This window comes from Podarcis melisellensis (assembly GCF_964234715.1).
Source record: "Podarcis melisellensis genome assembly, chromosome: 2".
NCBI classification, from domain to species: Eukaryota; Metazoa; Chordata; class Lepidosauria; order Squamata; family Lacertidae; genus Podarcis; species Podarcis melisellensis.
Window position 1 is genome coordinate 123110912 of NC_138529.1, and position 21946 is coordinate 123132857.

Sequence of the window (21946 nt, forward strand, 5' to 3'; positions counted from 1 at the left end):
GACACCAGCTAAGATGGGCAGGGTACAAGTAATAAATTATTATTATTTTTTAAAAATTCTTTCAGTAGCACCTTAAAGACCAAGTAAGTTTATTCATGCATGGTATCTGAAGTAGTGTACATGCACACAAAAGCTAAAACCAGTAACAAACTTAGTTGGTCTTTAAGGTGCTACTGGAAGAATTCCCCCCCCCCCGATCATGGCAGACCAACACAGCTGCCTACCTGTATCTGTTATTACAGTGGTGCCCCGCAAGACGAATGCCTCGCAAGACGGAAAACCCGCAAGACGAAAGGGTTTTCCGTTTGCGAGTTGCTTCGCAAGACAAATTTCCCTATGGGCTTGCTTCGCAAGAAGAAAGCCCATAGGGAAATCTTCGGGGACTTCTTTTAAATGCTGGCGGTGGGGAGCAAAGCCTTTCCCACCCTCCGGCCTTCTGAAGAGGTCCAGGAAGGCCGGCGGGGGCCGAAAGGCTTTGCTCCCCACCGCCAGCATTTTAAAAGCAGTCCGGGATAGCAGGGAAGTGCTTCCCGCTATCCCGGACGGCTTTTGAAGGCAGGCGGGGGGGAGCAAAGACTTTCGCCCCCCACCGGCCTTCAGAAGAGGTCCAGGACCTCTTCTGAAGGCTGGCAGGGGGGCAAAAGTCTTTGTCCCCCCTGCCTGCCTCCGCTGTCCTGGGGTTTTTTAAAATGCTGGGCGTGGGAAGAAAAGCCCTTGTCCCCCCCCCCAGGCTTCAGAAGAGGTCGGGGGACAGACTGTCCCCGGACCTGGTCTGAAGGCGGTTTCCATAGGAACGCATTGATTGATTTTCAATGCATTCCTATGGGAAACCATGCTTCGCAAGACGAAAAACTCGCAAGAAGAAAAAACTTGCGGAACGAATTAATTTCGTCTTGTGAGGCACCACTGTATTATTAGTTCTTTAAACATTCCAAGCACTGTTAGTGTTGGGAGTCATTCTTCAAAGAAACAGTAAGGATGTTTGAACCTTTAAGAACTGTTTCTGTGAGCTTTGGGAAGATTGGTTACAGCTGGTCATGATTAGGAAGGAAAACTTGCAGTTTGAACTTTGCCGGCAGGAAAAACACCCACAAGCTTTGCTGTTTGTTGCTTTGTCATAAATCTTTATTTGATTTCGGTTTGCACCGGTCTCGTGGTGTTAGTCTTCTGTCATCTGCCACCAGAGGAAAACCCCCCTCTAACAGTTATGGTTTCTCTCCTGTATGAAATTTTTGATGGGAGGTGAAACTAACCTTCCATCTGAAGCTCTTTCCACATTCCAAGCACTGATAGGGTTTCTCCCCTTTATGAATTCTTTGATGGGAAGTAAGACTATCCCTCCGACTGAAGCTCTTTCTACATTCCAAGCATTGATAGGGTTTCTCCCCAGTATGAATTCTGTGATGGGAAGTGAGTTTACCCCTATCACGAAAGCTCTTTCCACATTCCAAGCATTGATAGGGTTTCTGACCTGTATGGGTTTTTTGATGGGTCAGGAGATGGGCCCTTTGGGTGAAGCTCTTTCTACATTCCAAGCATTGATAGGGTTTCTCCCCTGTATGAATTCTTTGATGAGCAGCGAGTTTTCCCCTCTCACGAAAGCTCTTTCCACATTCCTGGCACTGATAGGGTTTCTCACCTGTATGAATTCTTTGATGGATGGTGAGTTCGTGGCTGTGACTGAAGCTCTTTCCACATTGGAAGCATTTATATGGTTTCTGACCTGTATGAATTCTTTGATGGGAAGTGAGATTATTTTTCTGAATGAAGCTCTTTCCACATTCATGGCACTGAAAAGGTTTCTCCCCTGTATGAATTCTTTGATGGGAAGTAAGACTAGTCCTAAAATTGAAGCTCTTTCCGCATTCCAAGCACTGATAGGGTTTCTCCCCTGTATGAATTATTTGATGGGAAGTGAGAATTTGGCGGTTACTGAAGCTCTTTCCACATTCCAAGCACTGATAGGGTTTCTCCCCTGTATGAATTCTTTGATGGTAAGTGAGACCGTTCCTCTGTCTGAAGCTCTTTCCACATTCCAGGCACTGATAGCGTTTCTCCCCTGTATGACTTATTAGATGGGAAGTGAGGCTGTGGCTCTGACTGAAGCTCCTTCCACATTCCAAGCACTGATAAGGCTTCTCCCCTGTATGAATTCTTTGATGGGAAGTGAGCTCTGAGCTCAGTCTGAATCTCTTTCCACATTCCAAGCACTGATAGGGTTTCTCCCCTGTATGAATTCTGTGATGGGAAGTGAGCTCTGAGCTCTGTCTGAATCTCTTTCCACATTCCAAGCACTTATAGGGTGTCTCCCCTGTATGAATCCTTTGATGGGTTGTCAGATTGCTCCTCTGACTGAAGCACTTTCCACACTGCAAACACTGATAGGGTTTCTCTCCTGTATGAATTCTTTGATGGGAAATGAGAGAATCCTTCCGACTGAAGCTCTTTCCACATTCCAAGCACTGATACAATTTCTCTCCACTGTGAGTTCTTTCGTTTGAAGTAAGGCTATCCCTCTGAATGAAGCTGTTTCCTTGATGGGAGGTGGACTGGGAGCTCTGACGAATGTTCTCTCCATACCCTGTATATTTACTTGACTTCTCCGCTATGTGGATTCTGTTGTGGTCCCCTTTGTTCTTCCCTTCCAATTCATCACCATCTGCAATGAAGAGAAACTAATTAGAGCGTCAGGAAGATTATTCTCCATATTATTGAACGATGTTAATGAATTAAAAAATTCCTTCCAGTAGCACCTTAGAGATCAACTAAGTTTGTTATTGGTATGCACTTTTGTGTGCATGCACACTTCTTCAGATACACTGAAACAGAAGTCACCAGACCCTTATATATAGTGAGAGGGTGGGGAGAGGTATTACTCAGAAGGGTGGTAGGAATGGGTGATTGTCTGATAGGTGTGGTAAATCTGTTGAAGACTGTTGAAGACTGCAATTGGTCTTACACGAAAAAGCAAGGGGGGAGATGGCTAAAAATAGCTACATATAACATGTATAATGAGATAAGAATCCAATGTCTGGGGGGCCACTAGGTGGCACGTTGGAAGATGGCTGACAATAACATCTCTCTGACCCATACGAGGTACTAAGGGGCTGCTATGGGAAGTATGCAGCCTTCCTAAGGATGCGGGGGGGGCTCTGCCCTGCCAGCGGTGTTCACAATGCACCCCCTGATACGAGTGATGGGGGTGCCGAACACTTGGCAAAAGGCCCTCGGTGAAGTCAGATCTTCCTGACGCCGATTCTAATCAGCGCGTGCTGGTTGCTTCAGCTTGGAATTATAATTGGAAACATATGATTGGAAATGAAGCTGAAAGCACATACATCAAGTAAAGCTCGAAGATAAGACTGCTGATTAATGGATCTCTGCGACCAGGAGTGACGGACGGATAAGTAAATCTTCTGATGAATTACCACAAGGAAACTGTATGTTTGGAACGAAGGGGGGGGTGTGGAGGGAAAAACTCTTTTTTTTCCTGCATGATGTGACATAAATAACCCTTCACCCCAGAAAGAAACAAGATCGTTGCGTTTTTATGAAACACAGGCAGGATTTTAAGAACTATGTGGGACGGATTAAAACAGGAAAGAAGACTGGAGAATGGTGAGAAAAGTGGAAAATTCTTATGACGCAGTTAAAATATGGCGTCGGAGGAAGAAGGACTGGGGGAGGAGAATCAGGACTGTTTGAAAGAGAAGGAATGTTGGAATGCAAGTTTGACCTGACAGAGCCCCCAGACTCATTTGATTTATTTGAAAAATGAAGGACAGATCGGAGACTGAGCTTGTGTATGGAAGCGTTGTACAGAGGCTGTCCCTGATCGATATGATTTTTGGAAGAGTACAAAAATCCACATAGAATGCCAGCTTACAACCTGCTTGTGAAAATCATTAGAGATCGCAAAGAAAGGAATTTATGATAACAACAAGAAGAGAAAGGAAGTAATAAAGGACTATCCCGATCAAACTGGACAGAACTGTCTAATGAAAGCAGTAAGAAAGTGATGCTGTTTTGGACTCCAGTGGAGTTTGATGTATGGGCACCCCCAACAAAATTTAAAATTTGACTGTATAATTTGGAACTAATGTGATATGATAATGTGATGTGATTGGCCTGTTAATAAAAATTATTTTTTAAAAAAAAAACCAATGTCTGTATTCAGGCCAGGTCTCTCCATGGCTTTAAGTTTGATAATAAGTTGTAATTCAGCAATTTGATGGCATACATAATGTTAGAAGATGAGCAATTAAATAGTCCTGAGATGGTATTTTTGATGTTGTTGAGGCCAGTAATTAAGAATGTTAATGAATACTTGTGATAGAGGAAGAACTGAAAATAATTAGTTATGAGGCCTTACTATAATTTTTACTACCTTTGTTTGCTGATATTTACTGATATATTACTTGGCTTTTATCTGGGATAGATAATGTTTGGCTCAGTCATGGAATTATCTTCATCTCCAAGGTCAGTCATCTCTTTGGTCAATAAAATGCAGACAAAAGCAAAAACAAAAACAACAAACCTGACAGAACTTACTTCAACTACCCTAAAAAATCTGAAGATGACATTTAAAAAGGCCTGGGTAGTTCAAAAAAGCCTGGTCATTGCTTAAACAAGCTTGACGAAATGAAGAATATTCAGAGAGAAAACAGTTGATATCCCTCCATTCAGGATTCACGGTGAGGATGTTGGAATCACAGATGATGATGATGATGATAACAAGAACAACAACAACAATAAAAATAAATATATATTATTTGTATCCCGCCCTTCCCGACCAAAGCCACGGTCAGAGCGGCTAACAACAGGTAAAAAAATCATAAAATCACACAGTCAATTAATTAAACCACCAGGTTAGAGTTCTATGAAGATTACAGAAGGAGAGAGGGGATCAGACTGTGCCCTGGCCAAAGGCCTGGTGGAACAGCTCTGTCTTGCAGGCCCTGAGGAAAGATGTCAAGTCCCGCAGGGCCCTAGTCTCTTGTAACAGAGCATTCCACCAGATCGGAGCCACTTCTAAAAAAGCCCTGGCTCTGGTTGAGGCCAGCCTAACCTCCCTGTGGCCCGGGACCTCCAAAATGTTTTTGTTTGAAGACCGTAAGGTCCTCCGTGGGACATACCAGGAGAGGCGGTCCCGTAGGTACGAGGGTCCTAGGCTGTATAGGGCTTTAAAGGTTAAAACCCGCACCTTAAACCTGACCCTGTACTCCAGCGGGAGCTAGTGCAGCTGGTATAGCACTGGGTGAATGTGATCCTGCTGTGAGGACCCCGTAAGGAGTCTGTCACGGGGCTGCCAGGGAATGCCCGGGAGCTGAGGGAGGGGGAAGAACAAGAGCCGTTAGAAAAGACAGGAGAGGGAGAGGAGGACAAGTAAGCGGAAGGAACTCAAGCGCGAGGATGCTCCCGGATGCTGGAGACCATCAACACCACTCGACCAGTTCAGAGGGAGGACAGAGAGGGAGTCAATGCCCACTCCTTCAGCACAGGACTGAAGGGGGTTAAAATGTAGGGAACAAAGGAGGTGCTTGGGGCTTGCCAAGCTCCTCTGCTGGAGGAGGAGCCAAAAGCTCCCACATCCTGGATCTGCTACCAAGGATTCAGATGCATGAAAGCTATGTCCTGCACCTTGTAAATATGTATGTAAATAAAGACTGTAAATATATCTCTGAGTGAGCAGAGGTATTTCTTGTGAAAGGCTTCCAGAGCCACCAGAGTCCTGCCTTACATTCTGTATCTGCTGGAGTTTCTGGGTCAGTCTCAAGGGCATCCTCACGTAGAGTGAGTTACAATAATCAAGCCTGGAGGTGTCTGTCGTGTGGATCACAGTGGCTAGGTCAGGGCGAGAGAAGTAAGGAGCCAACTGCTTAGCTTTTCATCACCATCAAAATAGTGAAGGTTCATCACACAGAGCAGGGGTCAGGAAGGTTTACCTTGCCTGGGTCGGTTCAGTTCTGTGGAGATCCCGCCATGGGCCGGATCGCTCATGTGTCTGCGTCTGATTTCCGGCACCACAGAAGCAAGTCCCCGCCCTGGACTGGTTTTGTGCAGCAGGCGGGGACTCGCTGAGCGGGCGGCTTGTTTCAGGGGTGGCTTGTGGCCTGTTTAAACGACCCCCCCCATGGGCCGCAGGTTGCTGACCTCTGACATAGAGATATGTATGGAATTTCAAAACTGATTTTATGATCCAACAGGGAGTTTTACTGAGAGGGTCCATGATCCCACGGTTCTCCTCCTTTACTTCCTTATGCAGAGCTCTGTGGTCAGGATGCAGCAACGTCCATGCCTTGTCAGTGAAACCTACACCCCATCAGCAGTTGCCTCACTCTGATTGGTCTAAATTTAAATTTATACATAAATCACTTTCTTCAGTTTGAACCCCCCTCCCGTGTTCATGAGACCAACTCTGTATTGTTTCATTGGAAACATAAGAGGAAAAGTGACTATAACTCACACTAAATCTAAACACAACGGCCACAAGAGCTCCTGAATAGGCATTCAGCTATGCAATGTTGAATGCTCTCTGTTCTCTCCTGTTGCCTCATTTTTTTGTTCCAGTTTAAAACATTTCATGAACCCAGAACTCACACACTGACCGCTAATGATGAATCGTACATTATAGATATTCCTGCAAATAGATTCTGCTAGTTTTGAGATGTACAAATGGCATGAGAAGACTCGGTCTACATCAGGGGTCGGCAAGCTTTACCTCGCCTGGGCTGGCTCACTCTCACAGAGATTTCTCCGTGGGCAGGATCACGTGTGTAGACACAGGACTCACCGAGCGGACGGCTTGGGGGCAGCTCAGGGGCTGGTTAAATGACCCCTGTGAGTCGCTTGCTGCCAGAGGATGGTAGATTGCTGACCCCGGTCTACGTATTTCATCATTTAGTGGTCTTATGATCCTTGTTTTTAAAAGCAAATAAAAGTTATTCCAAAAAGAAAAGAAAAAGGCAACACACGGAAGATGCAGGATTAGGATTCAGTTCCAGAAATTTGTGTGCAGAAGTCTGATCCATGGAAAATGTGTAAAAGGAAGTAACCTTAAACCTAAACAGCATACAGCCTATGACTTGAAACAGTATTCAAGTTAATAGAAAAAAACAACAGCACTGTTTGTTCCATTTCAGTGGAAGAACCAAAATTCCTTGTTGACATCTGTTATAATAAAGTTTGTTTGCAACCTGTTTTCCCAAAGAAAACCCACAGTCGCTCGTGATTCATACTCCATTGGGGATTTCGCCTGAGGGAAAGGGAAGCAGAGGGCTGGCCCAGCAGTACCAGGAAGAGAAAGTGACGTTGCATCGTTGCAGCTTCCGATCGGCTCTTCCCAATTCAAGAGCCAATCAAAAGTCACGCCTTGGAAGTTGAACCGACTTCCAGAACGGATTCTGTTCGACTTCTGAGGTTCAACTGTATTCCTAGCTCAAAATGCCTGCAGATTACAAAGGGGCAGGCAGGCAGGCAGGTGGAGGAGCCCAAAAAACTGCTCTCCTTCTCCATCTCCATCTGCCTGCCTGCCTCCTCCCACTCCCAAACTGAGCAAGCCCTGATACCTCTCTGGCTCCCTCCATCAAGGTCCCCATTTTCACTCCCCTGGGACTCACCAGATCTCTCAGAGGTCCCTGGGAGGGAATGCTCAGAGGTTGTGGGGAGGGATGCAGGAGACAACCTGACCAGGTCAACCGTCCATATTCCTCCTTCCATCCTCACTAGCTTTGCAGGATCCGTCTCTTTCATCCTTCCTGAGGAGCCAAAACGAGCTGCAGGGTCCTGGGAGAGAGGAAGAAGCAAAGGGAGCCTCAGAGGCCCTGCAGGGATTCTCTTGCCCTAGATATTCTCCTGCCCCTGGAGAAGCACAAATGGGGCAGCCCCTCCCCAAGAGAAGCCCCATTTCTAAACATCTCCAGTGATTCCAATTTCCTCTGTATACTCCTCACCCTACTTTGTAAGGCTGGCATGGTCTGCACACTAGTGACCTGACAGGTGATACCTTTGAACTCAATGGGGATAACTGACAGAACTTGGTGCAAAAACCAGTCACTGTCCTGTCCCCAAGCCTGAAAACTGCAACCCCAGAGCATGGGCAGAAAACAGCAGAGTAGCTATTACATGTAGGTGCCCCCATGCTAGGTGCTCTGTATGGAGAGCCCTGTTCACAATATTTGAGCTCTCTCACCACAAGCCAGATGTTGTGGCCATATTTGCCTCTGTCAGGGGTTGCATGGGGACAAAATCTGTACGTGGAAGCAGAGGAGATGGCGATGCCACATTTTTGAAATATCTTGAGACTAATACATCCCTCCTCCTTAGATATTATCTGTGTTTATACACCATCTTCACAAGTCTCCAGTCTCAAAATGTGGCCCCCACCCTGGCATGGAAGCCATCAAAATATAGATCTTCCACATGTCCTAAATCTCTTCTGTTCTTCAGACACCAGGCATGTATGCCCTTTAAAAAAAAACTCCAGAGGTGAGCTTTACTCTCCTCTTGTGACAAGATTCTCAAAGGCTTAGGGTAGCTTGAGAGAACTAGTCTATTTTGAGATAGCACCAATATCCATTTCTTGTTTATCAAAACCCCCAGACCCTCTGCTAGATTTTCTCCCAGAAGGTTTTACAAGTAACTATCAGGATGGTAAGGATTTTATCACATTTTGGGGGGGGGGAGGATTTTATGTGTTCCATGTCCTCTGTTAGTAGCACAAGCCACCCAGTGACTGATAACCGCTCCTCATTTGTCCCAGAATGTTGGGAGAAGGAGTCTTTTATCCTTGCTTTAGCATTTCCTCAGAATACATCTAAAATCTGCTTTGACATTAGTTCGTCTACTTGTTTAGCCTGAATAGGGGAGAGACATGTGTTGTTGCATCTGGGACAGAGGAAGTGGTCCGGTTGTGCTGCTGCAAATACAGGAGGACATTTCTTCTCCCTGTGCTCCCCCCATGTGCAAACCGTCTGGCTGCAGCCTCTGTTCACAAATGTGACTTACTCCTCAGTCTGAAGGGGGTTTCTTTGCCTGCCCAGTTTTCCTTGACCCAAGGCCCCCTCCCCCAAAATGAAGGCAGCATCTGGATCCAAAAGGAAGAGCAGAGCTGCAGATCTCCTGCGAACTGGCCCCCTCCCTGGCTTGGCAGAGAGAACAAGGGAGGACCAGTGTGGTGTAGTGGTTAAGAGCGGTAGTCTCGTTATCTGGGGAACCGGGTTCGCGTCTCCGCTCCTCCACCTGCAGCTGCTGGGTGAGCTTGGGCCAGTCACACTTCTCTGAAGTCTCTCAGCCCCACTCACCCCACAGAGTGTTTGTTGTGGGGGAGGAAGGGAAAGGAGAATGTGAGCCGCTTTGAGACTCCTGAAGGGGAGTGATAAAGCGGGATATCAAATCCAAACTCTTCTTCTCTCTTCTCCCCCCCCCCCCTGTGCATGATCTGAACAGGGACCCCCATGCCCCCTCCCTGCACCTCTAGTACCCCCTTCTCCCCATTGCACCCTCAGGGGGAGGAAATGGGGGACTCACCGATTCCAGGAGGGGCCCCAAGGAAGCTTTTGCAAAGCAGAGAAAACAAAGCAACCTCCTCTCCGCTTGCAGGAAGGGATGTGGGAGGGAGGGAATTTAGCCATGGAGGACCTTGACCCCCCTTCACTTCCTGTCCTCTCTAGGAATCCCGCTTTGCTCCTTTTAACCCTTGCAAAACCGAGGGCACCCCTTCCCTCTCTGCAGTTTTCCTGCTTCTGCGCTCAAGGGGCAGCCCCCCCCCCGTCTGTGCCAAGGACTCTGCCCCAAGGAGCCCACATCTGATCCAGACTAACCGAAAGAGAGACGGGGGTGGCCATGGGGGGGGGTGACCTTGGCTCTCCCCTCCTCCAACATAGAGGCTCCTGAATCCCAAGGAAAGGCTGGGATGGAGAAGAGGCTAAGAAATGGCTCCATCAAGACACGCCTCAAAAAAAACTCACCCTCCCGATCAGCGAGTGGGGGGAAGAATGTAGGGGGGGGGGTTCCCAGCCAGGAGATCCCTCCCCCTCCTAAAATAATCTCCCCCCCCCACCAAGCGGACTTTCCTGCTTCTGCAGCCCAGGAATAGAGACAGACGAGGAAGTGTCCCATGCGAGGAATGAAACGCAGACGCCATCCTGGGGGGGGGGGGGAGGTCAAGGCCCCCCTCCCCGTAAAAGCACCACAGGCAGGAAAGGCGAAGCCCACCATTGGGGAGAGAGGGAGGGGGGCACATGCTCTCAGGGGGCAGCCCCCCCACTCTGGGACTTTTTCCCCCCTCCCCAACTCCATCCTTTCCCTGCGTTTCCTGCCAGAAAACCAGTTTATACTGGGCTCTCAGAACCATTTGACCCCATTTCTCACCCCAGAGCAGGACCAATCAGAAGCCTCTCCATTTGAGAGCTGACCAATCCCCTTTCAGATTCCCCTGCGCCTCGTCCTCTCCTTTGCCAGGTTTTCTGAGGGAGTTTTCCCTCTGAGTTTCCCTCTTGGCTGCTCACCCTTACAGCGTATCCCTCATTTTTCCTTCTTTTAAAGTTCCTCCCCCCCCCTCAATGTCTGGGGAAGGGAAGAGTTTGGGGGCAGCTGCATCCCCCCCCCCATGGCCAAGCAGGAACCCACGGAGGCGGCAGGGCCAGGAGATGGCATTTCCCGCTCTTTTCCGAAAAAGGCGGGAACGCCATTTTGTTTCATCTGGAGGCCCCAGCCGCTCCCAGAGATGTCATGGCTCCCTGTGGACCTCGAGGGTGCCACGCTCTCGGGGGTCTCTCCTCCCAGCGAAGGAGGGGGCCAGCTTTGGGGGCCAGCACTCATGGGGCGTCCTCAGCCGCCTTCCTGCCATGATGGCTTTGCCTCCACAGAGCAGCCTTGCTCCTCACCAGACCCCTTCTGGCTCCTCAGGGTCCCAGGAGCCCTTTCTGAACAGCCCTCGCTTGTACTTCCCCCTCAGTTCAACAGGAGAAGTCACTTCCACTCCGGATCCCTGCAGGTCTCAGGGGACCACTGGAGCCCAGTGGGGAGACTGAGGGGAACTGGGTCAACTGGGGTCCTCCCAGTCCAGTCCAGAGAATAAAGAGAGGGAGCTCTCAGAAGAGGAAGCCATTGCGGAGATGAACCGGACTTGGCTGCTCCCTTCTGAGGGTCTCCTGCCTTTCTTCAAGGCTTCCTGGGGGCTGCCATGGCCAGAGGAAGAGGCAGGCCCCCCACCCTGAATCCCCTGCAGGGCCCTGGGGGGCAGCCAGCGCTCTTCCTCTTGCCATGGCCAGGCCTGCCTCAGTTTCCTTCCCCAAGGCCTTGGAGGAACCTTGAGGTGCGGAATGACAACCCCAAAAGGAGCTTAGGTTCCTGACCAATGGGGAAAGGAACATTATATTGCATCTTTTAAGAGGAGTCCAGGCATTGCCTCCAAGGTCCAGGGACTGATCCACCCTGGCTTCCTCCTTCTCGGAGGTCCCTCCTGGAGAAGGGGTCCCAGGTCTCCATTGGGGGAACAGGGAGAAGAGTCCCTGAGGCCTGCGTTCGAGGCCATTGCTACGCCTTTTATGCCCCAGCCACCTTCCCTCTGGTGTTTATGTGAGATCTTGATATGGGATCATATACAAATCCTCCCCTTTAGGGATTCCTGCTCCTTCCTTGCCCAGGGAAGCAGCCTCACTAGCATGTAGGGGGGAGGGGGGCACATTGATACACCAGCAATATTTCAATTTCGAGAAACATGTCTATACATGTGTGAGTACAACAGTTGTGACCACGCTGCCCACCAGTTAGCTGTTGGCGTTTGACAAGAGTAGGTGTGTTTTTAGTGCAGCCAAATGAAAAATTATGAGAAATGTAAAAGTGCTCCAACGCTGTTTTAAATCCTTAAGATTTAAAAAGACCAAAGGTAAGTTATTCCACTCAGTAATCAGGATTACACGTGATTTTTAAATAAATTCAGTGGTTTTATTAATAAATGTTAGATTTTTAAAAATGTCCGTTGGGGCACTTTGATACACTAAGACATGGGGCACATTGATACGTATAGAAGTACCCTGCTAGTGTACAATTTTTGATGTTCCCAATCCTGAAAATATAAATGTTGGAGATTTCCTACTCATTAAATTTGGAAAGAAAAATACTGTTGTTTACTACAAGAGCCACTGTGGTGTACTGGTTAAGAGCGCTAGACTCATAATCTGGGGAACCAGGTTTGCGTCTCCGCTCTTCCACATGCAGCTGCTGGGTGACCTTGGGCTAGTCACACGTCTTTGAAGTCTCTCAGCCCCAATCACCTCACAGAGTGCTTGTTGTGGGGGAGGAAAGGAAGGGAGAATGTTAGTCACTTTGAGACTCCTTCGGGTAATAAAGCGGGATATCAAATCCAAACTCTTCTTCTACGTGGCCAAAATCATTTCTAAATATAATACGACCGATTTTCAAGTGTCATATCTCAGGGAAAAACCAGGATCTTGTATGTTGTTTTGCAGTTGCCAAAACCAATTTATCAAAGGGCTCATCTTCCTGGTAATTAGAGTTGTTTGACAGTGGACTGGTCTCCCTCTGGAGTTTGTGGTCTCTCGTTCACTGGCGGTTTTTAAGAAGAGCTTGGATGGCCATCTCTCAGGGATGCTTGAAATGAGATTCAGGTGTTGCAGAGGGTTGGACTGGATGACCCCAGGGTACTTGCAACTCTTGTAGGGACGCGGATGGCGCTGTGGTCTAAACCACGGAGCCTCTTGGGCTTGCAGATCGGAAGGTCGGCGTTTCAAATCCCCACGATGGGGTGAGCTCCCATTGCTCTGTCCCAGCTCCTGCCAACCTAGCAGTTCGAAAGCACACCAGTGCAAGTAGATAAATAGATACCAGAGCAGTGGGAAGGTAAATGGTGTTTCTGTGCGCTCTGGCACTCTTCATGGTCTTCCGTGTGCCAGTAGCGGTTTAGTCATGCTATCCACATGACTCGGAAAGCTGTGTGTGGACAAACGACAGCTCCCTCAGCCTGAAAGCGAGATGAGCGCTGTAACACAGTCTCCTTTGACTTAAACGTCCAGAGGTCCTTTACATTTTACTTTTACTTGCAACTCTAGAATTCTACTGCAAGAAGATCAAACCTCTCCATTCTGAAGGAAATCAGCCCTTAGTGCTCATTGGAAGGTCAGATCGTGAAGCTGAGGCTCCAGTACTTGGGCCACCTCATGAGAAGAGAAGACTCCCTGGAAAAGACCCTGATGTTGGGAAAGATGGAGGGCACAAGGAAAAGGGGACGACAGAGGATGAGATGGTTGGACAGTGTTCTCAAAGCTGCCAGCATGAGTCTGACCAAAGTGCGGGAGGCAGTGGAAGACAGGAGTGCCTGGCGTGCTCTGGTCCATGGGGTCACGAAGAGTCGGACACGAATAAACAACTAAACAACAACAACGCTTGATGTTTTATCAGGTTTTCAATATGTTGGGAGCTGCCCAGCGTATCTGTGGAACACCAGCCAGATGGGGAGGGTACAAGTAATAAATTATTATTTTTTAAAAAAAATTCTTCCAGTAGCACCTTAAAGACCAACTAAGTTTATTCATGCATGGTATCTGAAGTAGCGTACATGCACACAAAAGCTCATACCAATAGCAAACTTTTTAATTTTGTTTCGATTATGACAGATCAACATGGCTACCTACCTATATCTGTTGTTATTATTGTTTCTTCTTTAAACATTCCAAGCACTGTTAGGGTTTCTCCCCTGTATGAATTATTTGATGGGAAGTAAGACTATCCTTCCGACTGAAGCTCTTTTTACATTCCAAGCATTGATAAGGTTTCTCCCCTGTATGAATTCTTCGATGAGAAGCGAGTTTTCCCCTCTCACGAAAGCTCTTTCCACATTCCAAGCATTGATAGGGTTTCTCACCTGTATGAATTCTTCGATGAGAAGCGAGTTTTCCCCGCTCACGAAAGCTCTTTCCACATTCCAAGCATTGATAGGGTTTCTCACCTGTATGAATTCTTCGATGAGAAGCGAGTTTTCCCCCCTCACGAAAGCTCTTTCCACATTCCTGGCACTGATAGGGTTTTTCACCTGTATGAATTCTTCGATGAGAAGCGAGTTTTCCCCCTTCACGAAAGCTCTTTCCACATTCCTGGCACTGATAGGGTTTCTCACCTGTATGAATTCTTTGATGGGAAGTGAGAGAGTTGCTCCGACTAAAGCTCTTTCCACATTCGAAGCATTTATATGGTCTCTGACCTGTATGAATTCTTTGATGGGAAGTGAGATTGGCCCTCTGAGTGAAGCTCTTTCCACACTCATAGCACTGAAAAGGTTTTTCCCCTGTATGAATTCTTTGATGGGAAGTGAGACTTTTCCTCTGACTGAAGCACTTTCCGCATTGCAAACACTGATAGGGTTTCTCCCCTGTATGAATTCTTCGATGGGAAGTGAGTTTTCCACTCTCACTAAAGCTCTTTCCACATTCCAAGCACTGATAGGGTTTTTCCCCTGTATGAAATCTTTGATGGGTTGTCAGAATCCTACTATGGCTGAAGGTCTTTCTACATTCCAAACACTGGTATGGTTTCTCCCCTGTATGAATTCTTTGATGGAACGTGAGAGAGACTCTGTGACTGAATTTCTTTCCGCATTCCAAGCACTGATAGGGTTTCTCCCCTGTATGAATTATGTGATGGGAAGTGAGCTGTGAGCTCAGTCTGAATTTCTTTCCGCATTCCAAGCACTGATAGGGTTTCTCCCCTGTATGAATTATGTGATGGGAAGTGAGCTGTGAGCTCAGTCTGAATTTCTTTCCGCATTCCAAGCACTGATAGGGTTTCTCCCCTGTATGAATTCTGTGATGGGAAGTGAGCTGTGAGCTCACTCTGAATTTCTTTCCGCATTCCAAGCACTGATAGGGTTTCTCCCCTGTATGAATTCTGTGATGGGAAGTGAGCTGTGAGCTCACTCTGAATTTCTTTCCGCATTCCAAGCACTGATAGGGGTTCTCCCCTGTATGAATTCTGTGATGGGAAGTGAGAGTATCCTTCCGACTGAAGCTCTTTCCACATTCCAAGCATTGATAGGGTTTCTGATCTGTATGAGTTTTTTGATGCATCAGGAGATGGGCCCTTTGGGTGAAGCTCTTTCTACATTCCAAGCATTGATAGGGTTTCTCCCCTGTATGAATTCTTCGATGGGAAGTGAGAGTATCCTTCCGACTGAAGCCCTTTCCACATTCCAAGCACTGATGCAATTTCTCACCACTGTGAGTTCTTTCGTGTGAAGTAAGGCTATCCCTCTGAATGAAGCTCTTTCTTTGATGGGAGGTGGTCTGGGAGCTCTGACGGATGTTGTCTCCATACCCTGAATATTTACTTGACTTCTCCACTATGTGGATTCTGTTCTTTCCCTTCAATTCATCACCATCTGCAATGAAGAGAGAAGCTAATTAGAGCCTCAGGAAGAAATGAAGCACCAGATTAATGAACAATGTTAATGAATTAAAAAATTCCTTCCAGTAGCACCTTAGAGACCAATTAAGTTTGTTATTGGTATGAGCTTTCGTGTGCATGCACACTTCTTCAGACACACTGAAACAGAATTCACTACAGCCTTATATATAGTGAGAGGGTGGGGAGAGGTATTTCTCAGAAGGATGCTGGGAATGGGTGATTGTCTGATAGGTGTGGTAAACCTGTTGATGACTGCAATCGGTCTTACAGGAAAAAGCAAGGGGTGAGATGGGTAAAACAGCTTTATCATATATAATGAGATAAGAATCCAATGTCTCTATTCAGACCAGGTCTCTCCAGGGTTTTAAGTTTGGTAATAAGTTGCAATTCAGCAACTTCTCTTTCCAGTCTATTTCTGAAATTCTTTTGTAATAAGACAGCTACTTGAGATCTTGTATAGAATGTCCTGGGAGATTGAAGCGTTCTCCTACTGGTTTCTCTGTCTTGTGATTCCTGATATCAGATTTATGTCCATTTATCCTTTGGCGTAGGGTTTGGCCTGTTTGTCCAATATAGAGAGCTGAAGGACACTGTTGGCATTTGATGGCATACACAATGTTAGAAGATTAGCAATTAAATAGTCCTCAGATGGTATGTATCACAGGTACAAGAGAGGTTTAAGTGGATAGGAGTTTAGGAAATGTTGTTAGAAATCTGCCATGAGGATGTTGGCATACTGTGGGGCCATGCGGGGGCCCATTGCTGTGCCGCTGATCTGGAGGAACAGGTCATCACCAAATTTGAAGTTGCTGTGGGTAATGACCAAATGGCAGAGTTTGGTAGCAAAGTCCGCTGTGATTTTATCTAAAATGGTGTTCCTTATACCTTGTAAACCATCGTTGTGTGGGATGTTGGTATACAGAGATTCCACATCCATAGAGGCTACTATAGTATTGTTAGGTAGATTATTCAAATCTGTGGTGTCACATACGTAGCTGGGAGCACTGATGGCATATGGTTTCAGGACAGCGTCCATATAATCGGAAACACCCACATGTGCCAATACCTGAGATGATGGGGCGTCCTGGATTTCCTGGTTTGTGTATTTTAGGTAGAAGATAGAAAGTTCCTGTTCAAGTTTTTGCTGGTGTGTTTGTGAGGATCTGTTCTTGGATGTGTGGAGGTAGCTCCTCAACAATCTTGCTCAGTTCTTTGTTATATTCTTTTGTGGGGTCTGAGTCCAATTTTATGTAAAAGGCGGTACTGGAAAGTTGTCTGTGAGCCTCCTGGATGTGATCAGTTTTGTTCATGATGACGACGACAGCTCCACCCTTGTCCGCCTCTTTAGTTATAATGTCTGGGTTGTTCCTGAGATTATCTATGGCTCTCCTTTCAGCATGGTTTAGATTTTGTTGTAAGCGATGGTGTTTTCTGGTCACATCCGTTTGGATTCTGTGGCGGAAGCCCAGTGCAAAAATCCTGAGGATCCATGTAGCTCTGTGCTTTGTAACCACATTTTTGCACCGTTATGGCCCCACGAAACAGTGCTTTTTTTGGTTCAGGCTGTAGCCATGGACATGCTATGTGATCTGATGGTGAATTTGGGGTGACCTAATATAAAAATCCTGAGGATCCATAGACTTTTACCTCCCCCCTCCCAGGCAGCCTCCTTTATCGCTAGCATCCCTTATCTCCCTCCTGACCCCTTACCGATCAGCTGCTTCCTTTCAACACTCCCTTCCCTTGTTTGCCTTAGTGTCTTTTCCTTAGATGGAGCAGTTCTTTGCTCCTCCCTTTCTTCTAATTACTCTCCTCATTGCTTTAGTCTTCCTGTCTCCTCTCCTTGCAAGTTTGCTGTCTTTACCTCCCTCCTCCTGGGCAGCCTTCTTTATTGCTAGCATCCTTTTCTCCCTCCCGATCGCTTGCCAATCAGCGGCTTTATTTCAACACCCACTTCCCTCTTTCAAAAAAAAGGGGGAAAGCATGATCTGCATTTTGCCCCTGGGCAATTCAGCTCCAAGGACCACGCATTCGCCCCATAAGACACACAGACATTTCCCCTTACTTTTTAGGAAGAAAAAAGTGACTCTCATGGAGCAAAAAATACAGTAATTAAAATACATTCTAGAATCAATTCAGAATGAAATTAATGGCAACCATTGGGTTAGAGTTCTATGAAGATTACAGTAGGAGAGAAGGGGTCAGACTGTCCATGATCCCAGGATTCTCCTCCTTTACTTCCTTAGGCAGAACTCTTTGGTCAGGATCCATTAACATCCATGCCTTGTCTGTGAAACCTACACCCCATCAGCAGTTGCCTCAATCTGATTGGTCTAAATTTAAATTTATACATAAATCACTTTCTTCAGTTTGAACCCCTGTCCTGTGTGAGGAGACCAACTCCGTATTATTTCATTGGTAACAGAAGAGGGGAAAAGACTATTAATCACATTAAATCTAAACACAACGGCCACAAGAGCTCCTGACTAGACATTCAGCTATGCAATGTTGAATGCTCTCTGTTCCCTCCTGTTTCCCCATTTTTTGTTCCAGTTTAAAACATTTCATGAACACAGAACTCACATACTGACCACTAACGGTGAATTTTATGTTATAGATATTCCTGCAAATAGATTCTGCTAGTTTTGAGATATACAAATGACATGAGAAGACTTGGTCTACATCAGGGGTTGGCAAGCTTTACCTCGCCTGGGCTGGTTCACTCTCACAGAGATTGCTCTGTGGGCAGGATCACGTGTGTAGACACAGGACTCACCGAGTGGACGGCTCGGTTCAGGGGCAGCTCAGTTAAATGACCCCCGTGAGCTGCTTGCGGCCCGTGGGACATAGATTGCCGACCCCTGGTCTACATATTTGTATCATTTAGTGGTCCTATGATCCGTGTTTTTAAAAGCAAATAAAAGTTATTCCAAAAAGAAAAGAAAAAGGCAGGAGGACGCAGAATCAGGATTCAGTTCCAGAGATGTGTGTGGATAAGCCTGATCCATGGACTATACGACTGTATTCCTAGCTCAAAATGCCTGCAGATTACAAAGGCACAGGCAGGCAGGCAGGTGGAGGAGCCCAAAAAACTGCTCTCCTTCTCCATCTCCATCTGCCTGCCTGCCTCCCCCGACCCCCAAACTGAGCAAGCCCTGATACCTCTCTGGCTCCCTCCATCCAGGTCCCCATTTTCACTCCCCTGGAACTTACCAGATTTCTCGGAGGTTCCAGGGAGGGAATGCTCTGAGGCTGTGAGGAGGGATGCAGGAGACAACCTGACCAGGTCAACTGTCCATCTTCCCCCTTCCATCCTCTCTAGGTTTGCAAGATCCGTCTCTTTCATCCTTCCTGAGGAGTCAAGGAGCCAAAACGAGCTGCAGGGTCCTGGGAGAGAGGAAGAAGGAAAGGGAGCCTCAGAGGTCCTGCAGGGATTCTCCTGCCCTAGATATTCTCCTACCCCTAGAGAAGCACAAATGGGGCAGCCCCTCCCCAAGAGAAGCCCCATTTCTAAACATCTCCAGTGATTCCAATTTCCTCTGTATACTCCTCACCCCACTTCATAAGGCTGGCACGGTCTGCACAGTAGTGACCTGAGAGTAGTTCCCTTTGAACTCAATGGGGATAACTGACAGAACTTGGTGCAAAAACCTGTCACGGTCCTGTCCCCAAGCCTGAAAACTGCAACCCCAGAGCATGGGCAGAAAATAGCAGAGTAGATATTATATGTATGTGCCCCCATGCTAGGTGCTTTCTATGGAGAGCCCTGTTCACAATCTTTGAGCTCTCTCATTGCAAGCCAGGCAGATGTTGTGGCCATATTTAATAATAATAATAATAATAATAATAATAATAATATATTTATATCCCGCCTCTGTCAGGGGTTGCATGGGGACCAAATCTTTGGGGAAGATTTGAGGATACAATTTTCCCGAAAGCGAGAATTTAACTCACGGTGTTATATCTAGTGGGCTGGATCTGGAGCACAAAAGGTCAGGTTTTGCTTGCATGAGGCCTTCTGCTCCTTCTCCAAACTTATCCGTCAGGAACATAAGAGGTCAAATCTGGAGAGTATTTCATTCTGGGCGTCTTGTGGCAGAGCACAGAAGGATTGTAATAAATTCTTCTCAGTTCTGTCAATAAGGTCATTTCCCAGATTCCTCAAGTACAAGGACCCTGGGGTGTCTGAGTTATCGGGACCTGGTAGGGACCCCAGGATCTCCTGCAATGCTTTTACAAAGTTTTGGTGGAAGAATATTCCCAGATAAAACAGGGGATACCCCCCCCCACATCGATAGTTTTCCATTCAAGGAAAGTTGTGTGTGTGTTAAAATCTCAGACGCTGTAGCTGGCGCTATTGGGCTCCCTCAAAATTGCGGAGGTTTGTCCTACAGAGATCTGTATGGAATTTCAAAACTGATCTGATGATCCAGCAGGGAGATTTACCAGAGTGTCCAGGATCCCACAATTCTCCTCCTTGACTGCAGAGCTCTCTGGTCAGGATCCAGCAACGCCCAGTCCTTGTGTGTGAAACGAAAAGCTACGTCTTCAAAACATACTGGACCCTAAGAGAGAAAGGGAGAATGAAGACCATCTTCTACACATTGCTCCGTTCTTTTCTGCCTTTTAATAGCTGCACTGTTTTAATTCTATTCTTTTCCTGCATGCTTATTTCAACATCGTAATGGAACAATTTTAATGATGGGTATTAATCTTTGTGAGAGCTGGACCATAAGAAAGGCTGATCGCCGAAGAATTGATGCTTTTGAATTCTGGTGCTGGAGGAGACTCTTGAGAGTCCCATGGACTGCAAGAAGATCCAACCTATCCATTCTTAAGGAAATCAGCCCTTAGTGCTCATTGGAAGGACAGATCCTGAAGCTGAGGCTCCAAGACTTTGGCCACCTCATGAGAAGAGAAGACTCCCTGGAAAAGACCCTGATGTTGGGAAAGATGGAGGGCACAAGGAGAAGGGGATGACAGAGGACGAGATGGTTGGACAGTGTTCTTGAAGCTACCAGCATGAGTCTGACCAAACTGCGGGAGGCAGTGGAAGACAGGAGGGCCTGGCGTGCTCTGGTCCAGGGAGTCACAAAGAGTCAGGCACGACTAAACAGCAATTAATCTTTGTGTAAATGGGGGAATTCCACATTGTAATAATTTTATGATTATGATTCTACGGCACTCATCTTCACATAATTCTTCGCAAGCATTCCCATTTTCCAGATGGAAGGACCTCCTCTCTCATCATCTGGTGGGGTGGACCCTCCCAATGTCTTCAAGCCAACATAAAGGGGCACCAGGAGGGGGAGGAGAGGGGAGGGAAAGCCCCAGTGTGCATTGTGAGGGGAGGGGGAATGGTTGGTTGGTTCGTTGGCCTCCATCTGTCTTGGGAGACCATGGAAGAGTGCCTTTGGGAGTGAGATCCACCTGTTGTAAGGTAACAGCGCCAGCTGTGGGTGGAGAGAGGACAGGAGAGGGACATGTGTTGTTGCATCTGGGACAGAGGAAGTGGTCCAGTTGTACTGCTGCAGATGCAGAAGGGCTTTACTTCTCCCTGTGCTCAAAGCCCCCTCCCCAAAAATGAAGGCAGCATCTGGAGCTGCACACCTCCTGCGAACTCGCCCCCTCCCTGGCTTGGCAGAGAGGACAAAGAGGACCCTCTGCTCCCTGACTTGGGGGTCTTCCTCCACTGTGCATGATCTGAACAGGGACCCCCATGCCCCCTCCCTGCACCCCTGGGACCCCTGAGGGGAAAGAGAGAGGGGACTCACCGAGGAAGCTTTTGCAAAGGAGAAGAAAGCAACCTCCTCTCTGCTTGCAGGAAGGGATGTGGGAGGGAGGGAATTTAGCCATGGAGGACCTTGACCCCCCCTTCACTTCCTGTCCTCTCTAGGAATCCAGCTCTGCTCCTTTTAACCCTTGCAAAGCCGAGGGCACAGACACCAGCCCTCCCTCTCCCTGCCTACAGTTTTCCTGTTTCTGCGCCTGTACTTATGGGCTCCCCTTCCTCCCTCCCTCCCCCCTCTGCCCAAGGAGCCCAAGTCTCCATCTCTGCACATGTCTTCGGTGGCTGAATGATGGATGCCAACTGCTTGGCGTAGTTACCCGGATCATAGCTGTCAACTTTCAGATTTGAAAATAAGGGATCAGCAGCCTCACCTGTCCCAGGGACAGTCTACGGGATATCTAACAATCCGGGATAGCAGCAGGAAAGGGCGCTGGAATAAGGGAATTTCCGCAAAAAAAGGGAAGGTTCAGCTATGACCTGGACCGGCAGCTGAGCGCACACGGGGCGCCCCCTGCAGGCCGGCCAGCATTACACCACTGGCTACAACAGGCGAGAGGGGAGGGGCTGCATGGGCTGACCTGCGGAACTCGCAGCCTCAAGGTATCGGACTCCTGCCAGGAGGAGAGGCATCTCATCCAGGATCAGGTCCTAGCAGGAAGGCTGCGTCTGAATGGCCGCTTGTTGAGGGGAGGGAAGAGTTAACAGGACCGAAGAGCTGGGATGGCTTAGTGGTTA

General features: G+C 47.5%; 1 protein-coding gene across 3 annotated transcripts; it reads right to left on the minus strand.

Annotated features, from left to right (window-relative positions):
- Window positions 1–1103: 1103 nt before the first annotated feature.
- LOC309364571 (uncharacterized protein) lies at window positions 1104–21408 on the minus strand. 3 transcript variants are annotated; one of them, XM_081902166.1, is made up of 3 exons: window positions 21195–21371; window positions 18634–18807; window positions 1104–2659 (listed from the first exon to the last, which is right to left on the minus strand). In XM_081902166.1, the coding sequence occupies exons 1-3, from the start codon at window positions 21274–21276 to the stop codon at window positions 1206–1208; spliced, it is 1710 nt and encodes a 569-aa protein (XP_081758292.1). In that variant the 5' UTR covers window positions 21277–21371; the 3' UTR covers window positions 1104–1205. The 3 variants fall into 3 exon arrangements, 2 of the variants coding, with proteins under 2 accessions (XP_081758292.1, XP_081758291.1); XM_081902165.1 differs by lacking the exon at window positions 1104–2659 and adding an exon at window positions 13594–15394 and having other exon boundaries at window positions 21195–21408; XR_014165855.1 differs by lacking the exons at window positions 18634–18807; window positions 21195–21371 and adding an exon at window positions 4552–4855 and having other exon boundaries at window positions 2570–2659.
- Between the last annotated feature and the right edge of the window lie 538 nt (window positions 21409–21946).